At 43.5% G+C, this 13,528-nt stretch overlaps 1 protein-coding gene across 1 annotated transcript in view; it reads right to left on the reverse strand.

The window, feature by feature from the left end:
• The window catches only part of CDH23 (cadherin related 23), a 357,372-nt gene extending 348,523 nt beyond the window's left edge, over positions 1–8,849 (reverse strand). The window contains exon 1 of the mRNA XM_044660245.1: positions 8,786–8,849. Within this exon, the coding sequence (XP_044516180.1) occupies positions 8,786–8,849 (64 nt within the window). The remainder of the gene's footprint in view (positions 1–8,785) is intronic.
• Positions 8,850–13,528: the final 4,679 nt, after the last annotated feature.

The raw sequence follows: 13,528 nt of genomic DNA on the forward strand, positions 1-13,528 counted from the left end.
TCTCTCTCTCTCTCTCTCTCTCTCTCTCTCTCTCTCTCTCTCTCTCTCTCTCTCATTCTCTCTGTCTCTGTCTCTGTCTTCCTCTACCCCCCACTCCCGCCTGCTCTCTGTCTTGTTGGATTTAGCATTGACCACCTGCCCTCTGCCCCACCAAGCAAAACCAGAAGAGACACGGAGGGGAGAGGGCAGGATCCTGGGTGAGTTTGGGCTTAATATCTTTGTAACCATATTGCAAGAGGGCAGGCCTAAGACGGTGCCTTACACTTAATCTCTCTCTTTTATTGCTTTTTCTCTTGTATGATTTAACTTTGTGCCAGGTATCAGGCTATATAAATAAAAACTTTTATTTCAGATTAGTGCTGGCTGGGGTCTACTCAAGGGCTGGTTTCAGAGAGCAGCCAGCTGGGGAGGAGACTGAAAAGAGGAGCTGGGAATCTGGGATGGGATCTCTTTAGGTTTCATATTCAAAGCATCCTATAGACATTAACTAATTATCCTCCTTGATGCCCTTCTTTCAGGTAGGAGGGAAGAAGTCTCTTTCCCAGTTCCATGGCCCGGGAAGAAGAAGGTAGGCATCTGTCACACATTTAGGAACTAGGGCATCCTGGGCCCCAGGACTCGAATTCCAGAGCTGAGAGAGCATGAAATCCCTGGGCGAGGACTCTGCAGGTCCAGTGGTCCAGGAGGGGAAGGGAAAAGGGAGGGTCCAGAGGAAGGTAAGGCAGATTGAAACCAGGCCTTCCCGACGCCAAGATTCACAAGAAAGTTATTTATTATTCCAGGCTGAGAAAATGAAGCTTCTCATGCAAAATAGGCAAGAGAGGCCATTCTCTGAATAAAACCTTTCTTTGAAGATCTCAATGCACTTGAATTTCTAATGGTTAAGAATATTACTTAATAGACAGGGAAAACAATGTCTAGGAAGGAATGCCATAATGCCACTATGCCATAAGTCATGGAGGGGTGGAACCAGGAACAACCTGCAAACATCAACGCCCAGCTAGCTCAAGGTTTGGTCTAAGGGACCTTCTGACTTTAGATTCTTCCTGCTCCAATCCATCCTAACAATCTCTTCCAGAATTAGCTTTCTTCATCACAACTCTGATCCTCTCACTTTTGAATCCTGCTCCAAAACTCCTCTTGGCATTCAAGGCCTTCTATAACCTGGCCCAGTTTTAGCTATTGAATTTGAGGTCTTCACATGGAGATAAAGTGGCACATAAAGTAAAATACTAGCACTATCATGAGTTTCCTGTGTAACTCTGGGCAAGAAGCTTAACCTTTCTGGCTGCTTTGTCATCCTCATCCATAAAATAAAGGGGTTGGATTATTTGACCTCGGTGGGCCCTTCCATCTTGAAACCTATAATTTAATAAGTATGAACTCCTGCTCCAGATAGCTCCTCATTGTGCCAGGAATCCATGGCAGGCTTAGTGGGCACCTAGAAACTGGCTGTGATGTTCCGATACCAAGGACAGCGCCTTGTGAATGAGAATTTTTTCCAGCCCTTATGCCTTTCTTGGATTTTCATCTTTTAAGGGGGAGAGAAATGCAAAACAGCTTAATCACTGGTGGCTTTGATGTATTCTGCATGATTGTCTGCTATGATAGCTGCCCCCCACCAGGCTGTACCCAGGGGCACTGATTAAGTTATTGGCATATGTGGTGGCATGTTGGTATGTGAGTCTGTGCTTGTCAATTCATACTCCGTGCTCAGGCTTCTCTTCTTGCGCTTGATTCATTTGCAGGGAATCTGATTCTTGAGGAGTGGTGGAAGAAAGGTCTAGTGGTGAGGACAGATTGATATACTGTGGTATGGTAGAAAGTGTACTAGCTTTAGAGTCAAAGGAACTGAGTTCAAATTCTAGAATTACTACCTATACATGACCTTGGGCAAGTCACTTACGCCTCATAGTCCCATTTTCCTTGCTTTTTTCCCTCCTGACTTTTAAGATCCTTTCCAGCTTTAATTCTAGAATCCCTTTTTTAGTAGGCCAAGGCTGATCACTCAAAGAGGCCACTGTCCTTCAAACCCAAAATCAAGGGTTTGTGGTCTTAATTGGTGATATTTTTCTTTAGAATCACAGATTTATAGATTTAGTTTTGGAAGCATCTAGTTCAACCACTTGCACCCCCATTTTATAGCTGAGGAAGCTGAAGTCCAGAGAAATTTGACCAAGGTCAAACCCCAGAAAGTGGTGGAGTTAGGATCTGAACCCAGGTCTTCTAAAATCAAATCCCGAGCTCTTTCTACTGCTCTACAAATCTCCACTTCTTTGGAAAATGGGAATCATCAAACCTAACATGGGAGAAGGTTGGAGTAAGTCTGCCTGGAGGTTCCTGTGGGTTGAGGCTAGAGGGACAGATTGTATTTACTTATCTATAAAAAGAATGCATCCCTCTATTAGAATGCAACTATCCCCCAAAGCAGGGACTGTTCTTTATTTTGTCTATATTTCTCACACCTAGCCCACTCTCTTGCCCACGTTCAGTTGTTTTTCAGTCATGTATGACCCTTTGTGATCCCATTTGGGGTTTTCTTGGCAAAGAGATGGAGAGGTTGGCCATTTCCTTCTCCAGATCATTTTATAGATGAAGAAACGGAACAAAGTTGAATGATTTATCCAAGGTCACAAAGCATATTTCTGATGCTGGATTTGAACTCATTAAGATGAATCTTCTTTATTCCAAGCCCAGGACTCTCTCCACTATGCCATCTAACTGCCCTTCTCACACATAGTAGGTGCTTAATGAAGAAATGTTTTTTGAATTGAACTAAATGCCATCCAAATCCCAAGTTGATTTCTTATGGCTACAGATTAGCTATCTTTACAGAATTAGCTATGCTAAATTACTCAAGTAAGCTACTTAATGGCAGAGCTTGCTTTCTCAATCTCATCATCTTCTGGGTCCCTAAAGCTTAGCCCAGGGCACATGCGGTTCAGAGTAGGTAATAAATATTTGTTTGCTTTGGTGAACTGAGTTGACTCCATGGAAACTTATGGGTCATGTCAGATCTGAACCTAGTTAGAAAAAGGAAGAGGAATTGGGGAATGAATGTCCTAGAGATGGTAGGGATGCTAGGAGATCCTTCATGGGGCAATGGGCTTGGCTTGGCTCAGAGAAGAGGGGTGGCTGGGGGGAAGAGAAATAACTCTGTCCTTTTGGTTCTGGCCCAAGGCTCTGGGAGAGTCTGCTCCAGAGCCTGACTTCTTGGGGATGGGTCCAAGTTACTTTGAGTTTGGGGTTTCCATGCTTTAGTCATGACTGTTTGAATAGCTAAGCTTGAAGAGGTTAGCCAAATGCTAGGTCTAGACAGGAAGCACAAGGACATTACACGTCCACTTCTAGAGACGTGGTATACAAACGTGGTCCTCACTATTATTGTTGTTGCTGTTATTGGACTTGGGGCTGGAGGAATTAATCATCACCATGAGACGGTGCCATTCCAGACTTGTTTTCTGAAGAACACTGATGAGTGGAGGAGCATCTAGTAACCGAGATGGTGAAAGGGCTTCAAGATCATGCCCTCGTGACAAGAGTGGATAGAGTATAGGACCCGGGGAAAGGAGAACCAGAGTTCAAATCCTGCCTCAGACACTTCTTAGTGTATGGGTTTGGATGAGGCACTTAACCCATCTGTGCCTCAATTTCCTCATCTGTAAAATAGGGATAATAATAGCACCGAGCTCATAGGGTTGTCATGAAGATCAGATGAGGTAACATATAGAAATCACTTTGCTTTGCAAACCTTAAAGTCTATAAAGGCTAGATACTATTAGATGCCATACAAGGAGGGGGCAGACCTTTTAGACATCTCATCAATTCCTCTCATTTTAAAAATAAGGAAACTGAGGTCTGTCTCAGTTCATCTGGAATACTGACTTTTCTTTTCTACCCCCTGTTTGGCCTTGGAGAAATGGAAGCTCCTGGCTCTTGGTGGAGACAGGGGCCAGCTGCTGGGAGAACGGTGGGATCCGAGCCAGGTCCCTCCCATGGAAAATCACCTTGTCATCCCTCAGTCTCAGTTTGGCTGTGACAGGCCGAGAACAAAATGATGGAAATGGGGCCATAACTTACCTGATAAAACTGTGAAGCTGGCTCTTTGTACTTGGCAAAACAGAAGGGTCATTAGTAAAGGGAAGACCTGCTCATTGGAGGATATAAATCCCACCTGCTGCTGGGGCCCCAGTGGGGGATGGAACAACAGTGGCGCAGGAGGTTAAATCTGTTTAAATCATAAAACTGGAGAAACTCAGGGCTCAAAGGGATCTCAGAGGTCACCTATTCCAATCCGTACCTGAAGGATGAACAGCCTCCACAGTGCTTTGTCTGATGGTCTCTAGCAATGGGAACCCACACTCTTTCAAGGGGGGCAGATTGCCTGCCCCCCTTCCCCCAACCTCTTTGAGCAGCTCCCACTGTCAGAAAGTTTTATATTAAGCTGAAATCTGCTTTTTCTGCCTCCACTGACTGCAACTATTCCTGCCCTCTGGGCCCAATTGGAACAATTTCTCCCCTTTTCTACATGAGAGCCCTTCAGATATTTAAGGCAGCTATTGTACCCTCCTTTGAGGGGGCCTCTTCATGCTTGGCCCTTCATGTGGGGCTCATGAATCTTACTTATTTATTTCTTAAATTTTTAAATTTTATTATAACATAAATATTTCTTTCTTTCTTTTTTGTTAAACCCTTACCTTCCATTTTGGAATCAATACTGTGTATTGGCTCCAAGGCAGAAGAGTGGTAAGGGCTAGGCAATGGGGGTCAAGTGGCTTGCCTGGGAAGTGTCTGAGGCCAGATTTGAACCCAGGACCTCCTGTCTCTAGGCCTGACTCTCAATCCACTGAGCTACCCAGCTGCCCCCCATAGGATGCATTTAAGAACACCATTCTGATAAGGGGTCCATGACCTTTGCCAGACTGGGTGGGTGGGTGGGGGGTCTATGACGCAAAAATGGCTTAAAACAACTGAGGTATGGAATAATTTCCAGCTCCAACATCACTGTGGTCACCTTCATCTGGGTGTGTTTTTTGTCAACCAAGGACACCCAGAACTTAACCCCAAAGCCCATGGGTGGTTTGACCAGGGTAGAACACAACAGAGCCGTGCCTTCCCTTGCCCAGCACAATGTGCTTTGGTGAATGCAGCCTTGGATGGCATGAGCTTTTGTGGCTGATGAAATGTCACCTTGTTGACTCATCCCATTGAAGCTTCGGTCCAACACCACCACCAGGTCACCCTCACACAAACTGTCTCTCCATGCCTGATCCCCAAGCCCTCCCAATGGATCCACATAGCTACATTCACTGTATTTACACAATTGGTTTTTTCTGATTATCCCTCTTAGATTTTATCTTATCAGATTCTGCCTGTGTCCTGGGTTCAAATCTGGCCTCAGACACTTCCCAGGCAAGTCACTTAACCCCCATTGCCTAGCCCTTACCTCTCTTCTGCCTTGGACCTAATACACAGTATTGATTCTAAGACAGAAGGTGAGGGTTTAAAAAAAAGAATTCTGACTCTGAAGTCAAAGGAGTTGGCTTCCTATCTTGCCTCCGATGGGGATGCCACTTAAACTCTCCGGACTCCAGCTTCCTCATCTATAAAATGTGGGGAACGGACTAGATGACCTCTGAAGCCTTTTTTAATTCTAAATCTATGATTCTAAGCTCTCTGACCCTCCGGTGCCTAGCACACAGTCAGCATTTTATAACTGCTCCTTGAATTAATAAAGTTCTCTTGATTCGTTTTGGGGCAGTCTTGGAACCAGTATTGGTGATGAGATAGCTATCTCTGCTTCCTCATGGTCCCGGAGCCACTGCTTAGCACAATTCCTGGCACAGAGTAAGTACTTAATAGGTGTAAATCGACGATTTTTACTTTTCTCTTGTAGCTAAGATACCTGCCCGCCGGCCCTCTCTAGTCATCTGGTCCTTCTAAACAAGAACCACACATTTGGTTGACTTGCCAATACCCAGATATGGAGTCGAGCCATTGGAGGGATGTTCTCTGTTGTATAATACTTGGGCAGGGAGAGGAGGAAAGAGGCTCAGAGCTTTTGATAAATCCTATGATTTTTTCTTTCTGACATTGCTAACACATCATCAGTGTCACAAAGCGTTCTACCCAACAGCATGTGGTTCCTCGCCCCCCTGTTCCCCCACTCCATACGGCATCCTTTCAACACGCAGCACTTCCTTCGATTCCAGCCACATGTCACCCTGCCCTGGGCTGCACTTCGCTTTGTAATTTAAGATAACAAAAAGGGGTCGCCTCCCTCTTCAGTCCCTCAATTGTCCCCTACCAGCTGGGACTGGAGCCTGGGACTTCCCCGATCCTGCTAAAATATCTCTGGTCCCATGACTCCCTCTGGGCCCCCTGTGAGAACCCAGAGATTCCTCAAATAGCTTTTGATCCTCCTTCAGCATGGCTGGTGCTTTGGAGGGGACACAGAGGCACCAGCACACAATAGAAATGAACACTGATGCTTTCAACACAGGGCAGAAAACACGTGTCTCAGTCCCAGGGACAGGGGATATTTTCATTTTTAAAAATGCTGCTTTTTGTCTTTACACGATCATTTAAATGTATATTCTTCCCTTCTGCCCTCCCGAGAGTCACCTCTCATAACAGAGGAAGGCAGCTAATCAAAGATAACCTTCACATTAGCCAAGCCTTACAATATAAGTAGCGTAGTAGATAAGAATGTTGTCTGCAGTCAGGAAGGCTCATATTTTTTGAGTTCAAATCCGACCTCAGACACTTCCAAGCTGGGTGACCCTGGACAAGTTACTTTGCCCGGTTTGCCTTAGTTTCCCCTTGCGTAAGATAAGCTGGAGAAAGAAATGGCAAACCACTTCAGTATCTTTGGCAAGAAAACCCCAAATGGGGTCACAAACTGTCTGACATGATTGAAAAGTGACCAAACAACAGCCTCAATATAAGGAGTTTTCCATACCCCTAGTTTCCCGCTTTGGCAAAGGGAAGAGAGAATTGCATTTTGCTCTCTTCTTCTGGGCTGAACTTGGTCTTTCTAATTACACAGTATTCAGCTTTGATTTTCTTTTGTTCTTTCTAATGATGTTGTTGTAGTTATTATGTATATTGTTCTGACTTTTTCCTTTTTTTGTCATTTTCTCTAAAGTAGGCACTTTAAGAAATGTCTGTGGAATTGAACTAGAATTTAAACCCAGAAGCCCAGCTACTCCAGTAATCAACATTTATAGACAGATCAAGGTCTGAGAAGCCCTTTGTGCTCTGGGCTCCATGGATCCCAAGAGACTCGAGTCAGAGTCCTTCCTCCACCTTTAGGTATCTGAGAGGATAGGATGGTGTAGGAGCAGTGGGGGAGCTACAGTGCCTTGGAAATCAGCTTTGGGCATGGTATTATTCTTAGGCACTGGCTCCTACTAGTATTTTTATGTGCAGGTGCTGGTGGGGAGGAAGGTGGGAGATAGCCATCTCCCAGCACTCCAAATCTTTCCTTGTCTGGCATCTGAACAAATAATCCAGCCTTCTTGGCAAAATCAGTCAGAGGCTGTCATAGGGCAAATGGAGGAGTGGACATTGATGCAGCGATAAATTTGGGAAATGCAGACACTGATGGGGGCGGGTACAGAGCTCAGCATTTTTACTGAGCGCTAAAAAATAAGAGAGATAAAAGACATCTAGCATCACAGTGGATAGAGTGCTGGCCCTGGAGTCAGGAAGACTTGAATTCAAATCCAGCCTCACACACCAGCTGTATGACCCTGAGCATATCACTTAACCCTACTCGCCTCAGTTTCCTCATCTGAAAAATGAGCTGAAGAAGGAAAAGACAAACCACTCCAGTATCTTTGCCAAGAAAACCCCAAGTGGGTCCCAGAGAATCAGACATGACTGAAACTACTCAACAACAACGACAACAACAACAACAACCAGTATCATCAGTGTCTCTGCCATTGGAAAACATACCCAGTCTCCCTTTAGGGCTATAGTTTTCAGAAGTCCTCTCAGTTTAAAACATTCCCTCATTAAAAAAAATAAACCAAATGAAACTATTAATGGAACCAACAGCTCTACTCAATTGATGGCTCAAGTTATTTTCTCCAGGCTGTGGAATTCTACTCCCCAGAATCTTTGCTTCATTCAGCTGCCATCTTGCCATCTCCAATTGGCTTCCCTAGCTATTGCATTCTCAAATGGACCTCCTTGTTTTGGTAGCTTGTCCCTTTTGGGGTTACATACATTGACCAAGAATATGTTGGTAAAAATATAACAACAGGTTCTCAAAAAAGTATTCAGTGCACTTTGAATTTTGACATGTACAAACATTTTCGCCAGTTCTTTCTTAAGTTTAGACCAGTGGTTCCCAAACTTTTTTGACCTACCCCCCCCCTCCAGAAAAAATATTACTTAGCCTCCTGGAAATTAATTTTTAAAAAATTTTTATAGCAATTAATAGGAAAGATAAATGTACCTGTGGCCATCACTGCTTCCCTGGATTGCTGCAGCACCCACCAGGGGGCAGTAGCACCCACTTTGGGAATCACTGGTTTAGACAGTCAACAATACAATGATTTGTAGTGTTTGCAGATTTCTGAGGTATAAATACTGACACTGAAAATATAACAATTGGCTTTCCCTGTAAGAGCTGACTGCAATACATGTCTACAGTGTCTGCTAAAGGACAGAGAACTATTTCAGCCCATTTCTTCTCTGAATTTAATCCAAGCCTGAAAAAGTAGTTTTCCAATAGCCATTAAGACAGAGGAGGTCCTTCCCACAAATGCAGGCTTACCTGAGACAATGGTGTAACCAATTCCTCGAGGCCGGCCCTTATCTTGGTCAACTGCTGTGATCATGCGCACCGTTGTACCCTGCCAGAGACAAAAATAGAGATCATGGGCATTGCCACTGGGGTTTCATGTCCCTCTTGATTAGGTGTCTACCCAAGAGCTGCTCCCATTGCCCAGCCTGGCCAAGTTAACCCCTGGAGGGAAGAACCTCTCCCAAAGGTAGCTGAGAAAATCCTCATGATGCCAGGCTAGTCAAATGGCCAGGAACTCAAGACAATGTTGCTTCCTCTCTGCTCTGGACTGTTAAGCCCCAAAGTCCTTGGGTAAAGATCTTCTAGAGGAGGCTAACCCTAAAAATGAAAATAGCTGACAAGTAGAGCCCTTTAAACTTCACACACACACACACACACACACACACACACACACACACACACACACACACACACACTTACTTCACCTGGTTGTCGTGGCAACCTGAGGAGGGCAGTGTAGATACAGTATATCAGAGATGAGAAAGCTGAGACTTAGGTTAAATCATTTTTCCATGGTCACACAAATCCAGGTGCTGAAATCAAAGCCAGTGCTCTCCTTACTCCAAATCTGGCAATCTTTCCACTATACTAGACTGACTTCTAGCTCTCCTCCTCAGCCTACAGTCCCAGCCACCCTACCCCCATCTCCTTACAGTTGACCAAGCCACCCAATGGAGATAGAATAGCAGGTTTGAGGAGGAAACACCTGGATTCTAATGAAACCCTTCAGTAACCTTAGGTAGGTCATTGTCCCTTCCTGAGCCTCACCAGAACATACAGAAATAGAGAAACCTCTTTTATATCAAATGATATTTTGCCAACATAATCAAAGAAAAATGCTACTTTTCTAAAAGAGACTCCAGCATGAGAGAGAGGGAATATCTGAAAAAGAACTGGAAAGATACATTTGGACCATTGTGTAAGCAATGGTGGGGGAGAGTGCAAGCCAAAATGATTTTTTTAAATACCATAAACCTAAACAAACAGCATCAGGAAGGTAGAAGCCCAGAAAGAGTGAAGCTGTGTAAAAAATGCTAAGCACAGCAAAAGGGATTTTTACCTATATTTGGAGCAGTAAGAGTGAGATGAAGATTAGGCTCATGGCTTGAGGAAGATAGTATGAAAAGAAGCCAGAAATAGCATAAAAACTGGTTGAATTAAAAGAAGGTGGAACTACTCCACTCCTAATTTGTTTCTATCTTCTTTACCAGAAAGAATTCTATCCAGCATGAAAAAGATATAACCTTTTGTTGTTGTTCAGTTGTTCAGTCCTGACTCTTCCTGATCCCATGGACCACCATAGCATGTCAGGTCCTTCCATCCTCCTCTACCTTCCCCAAATCTGTCCAAACTCATGTTCACTTCTTCTATGAAGGACAGAACAAAGATGGATAAGATGGAATTGAAGACAAACATAGATGATAGAATGCAAAGGAAGTTCTTAATTGCTTTTAAATTAGTTCCATTCTAGAGAGCAAGATGTATTTCGTATCTAGGCATTGAAAAAAAGAAAAATGTGTTATCATCAAACTGCTTTATGGAATCTTTGAGCAATCATAGTTATGGAATACTAATAGAAAAGAAGGAAAATATAGTTTTGATTTTCAAAATAGGAAAAAAGGTAGATTGCAGAGATTACCAACCAATGGGCTAATTTCAATCTTTGGCAAAAGCATAGAAGTCACCAAATAGATGCCTTGAGAGCATGTGGAAAAGATTTTGGTGATCCCTAGGAACTAGCAGATTTCTAAGGAGCAGTTCAAGTCACATTAATCTCCATTCTTTTTCTGAGAAAATTAATAGATTGATTGAACAAGGAAAAACCAGAGACCCAGGTATTTTGACCTCAGGGCAGCTAGGTGGCATGTTGGGATCAGGAAGAATCATCTTCCTGAGTTTAAATCTGGCCTCAGACACTTAGTAGACGGGTGACCCTGAGCAAGTCACTTAACTCTGTTTGCCTTCATATCCTCGTCTGTAAAATGAGCTAGAGAAGAAAATGGCGAAACCACTCCAGTATCTCTGCCAAGAACACCCCAAAGAGTTGGACACAACTGAAGATCTTGACTTCAGCAAGGCATTTAACAAAGTCTCTTCAAGGCACACTTTTATGTTAAATGTCTGAAAATATGGACTAAACAATTAGCTCGATTAAGTAGAATCATAGCTCGTAGAATGACCACACTTGAAGAGAAATGAATGGATCAACATTAAATTTGATGTCTTGAGATGAGTTCCAGGGCTTCCTCCTTGGTTCCATCCAATTCGACAATTTTATCATTGCCTTGACCTAAAGACATGGGTATCAAATCTGCTGATGGGGCAGAGCTGAAAGGGATTGTTGGAAGACAGAATTGAGTTTCAGGGAGATCTTGACAGGCTAGAATAACAGGTCCACCCTAAAGCGATTCAATGTAATGGTGATAAATACAGTTTAGTTTTTTAAAAATCCACTGCACAGTATAGGCCTGGGAAGACTGAGACTAACAGTAGTTGATGTGAAAAATTCGGAGGGGCTTCAGCTGACTATGAGCTCAATAATGAGCCAAGGGGGCACGTAGCCATCCCAAGGCTAATATAACTTAAGACTATATTAATGGAAGTGCAGTGTCTCTTCGGAGAGATAAGCCTACTGTACTTTATATTGGTCAGCCTATACCCAGAATGTCATAATCGGTTCTGAGCTCGACACCTTAAAAATGTCATCAAGAAACTAGTGTGTGTTTGGAAGCTTGTGGAAGGTCTGGAATACATGTTATATGCAGAGCTATTAAACTTAACTCAAGAAGCACTAGACCTACATGAGGACTGAAAAGGGGGACCTTTAGTCTGATGAAGAGAAGACTAAAGGACTATATATGATGGCTGTTTTCAAATATTTGAAGGCTTTCCATATAGAGGAGGGAGTAGACTTGTTCTATGTCACAGCCAGAAGGCAGAAGTAGAGTTGATGAGCAGAAGTTTCTAGGAGGAGATGAATGTAAAGATGCTCAGTGTAAAGAAGCACTTTCTAACTGAAAGTCATCTCTTTTCCTACTAATCCATTTTACAGATGAGAAAACTGAAACCCAGGGGCCCAAAGTGATTTGCTCATGAACACATGGGTAATAAATGACTGAGATACAATTTTTTTTAAATCTCTATCTTCTGTCTTAGCATCAGTTCTAAGATAGAAGAGCAGCAAGAGCTAGGCAATTGGGGTTAAGTGAGTTGTCCAGGGTCATCATCTAGGAAGTGTCTAAGGCCAGATTTGAACCCAGATTCTCCCAACAACAGGTCTGACACTCTAGCCACTGAGCTACATATTTGCCTCCAGAGCTAGAATTTGAATCCAGGTCCCCTGGCTCCAAAATGAGCAACCTTTTTCATTGTACCACATTTCCTAGTGCTGACACAAAGATGGAATGGGCTGCCTTGCAAGGTGGTGAGCTCTCTCCCCTTACAAGTATTCACAGGGAGGTGAGGTGATCAAGAATATTGTAGAGGGTGTATAGCCCAGTGGAAGTGCTCATCGGCTCTGGGAAGGGGGATAGAAGAGGGAAGGGAGAGAATATGAATCATGTAACCATGGGAAAATATTCTAAAGCAATAAATAAAGAAATTTTTTAAAGAAAAAAAAAGAATATTGTAGAGGGAATTAGTATGTAATTTGGAATGTAGGACTCAATATCCCCTAACTTGGGTCACTTCCAACTCTATAACTTCAGGATAAACAATGGGAAAAGGCATGGCTAGGTCATAGAAGTTATCAGGAATTTTCTAGAGTCTGAGAGAAGCAGGACAGACATCTTCGCTTGGTTATTTCCCTGAGTGTTAAATGCCATCATCAAACCAATCAGACAGGAAAATTGGCAGCAGGGGAGACTGCAACAGCAATGACCACAGAACTGAATCATTCTGGCCTTGTGGTCAAGAATGCAATGATTTGGGCAAGAGCCTAAGGGGCTCAAAGGGTGCTGCCCCCGATTGCTGAATTCCCCGTCTCACCATGCTAGCCTCTGCTCTCTCCCCACGCTAGTCTTCCCACACCACAATTAATGCCCTGTGCCCTGCATTTATAACCCTGTGCTCCTATGTTTGTATTGGTTTATGGAAAACGGGCCAGGAGGCATTCCTTTCTCCCTCGGGGAGAATGTCAGCAGAAGTATTTGCATAACTAATAAGGGCGCCCAGGAGGCCCTGGCAGCCTTGTGCCAATGTCATCATCTATCAGTCGAAGGTTGGAACGCAGTGTTCCTATCCAATATGCAGCTCACCCTTCAGCTCTCCTCCTCCTCCTCCCATTGTTCTGACTGACTTTCTGGGCTGACGATACAGACTCACCTTAACATCAGTCCTTACGTCCTGAGTGATGAATCCCAAAGGACCAAACCTTTTGGCCAAAAAGCAAGTCAAAGACCCTCCTCCACCTTTGGATTCCCCAAACCTGACTCTGGTCAAGTGATTTTTATTTCTAGGCACCTCAGTTTCTCAACTTTAAAATGAAGGGATTGGACTAGATCATGGATACCTAATTTGGGAACCACAAACTTATTTCTTTTTTAAAAAATATTTTGATAAATGTGTTTTAATGCAATTGATTTCCTTTCTTGTCTTATGTATTTTACTTTATCCCTTTAAAAACATTCTGTGAAGGGGAACGTAGGTTTCCCCATGCTACCAAAGGGGTCCATGGAAAAAAGAAAGTAAAGAAAGAGAAAGAACTGATAAATG

Source organism: Gracilinanus agilis, chromosome 2 (genome assembly GCF_016433145.1).
Source record: "Gracilinanus agilis isolate LMUSP501 chromosome 2, AgileGrace, whole genome shotgun sequence".
Taxonomy (NCBI): domain Eukaryota; kingdom Metazoa; phylum Chordata; class Mammalia; order Didelphimorphia; family Didelphidae; genus Gracilinanus; species Gracilinanus agilis.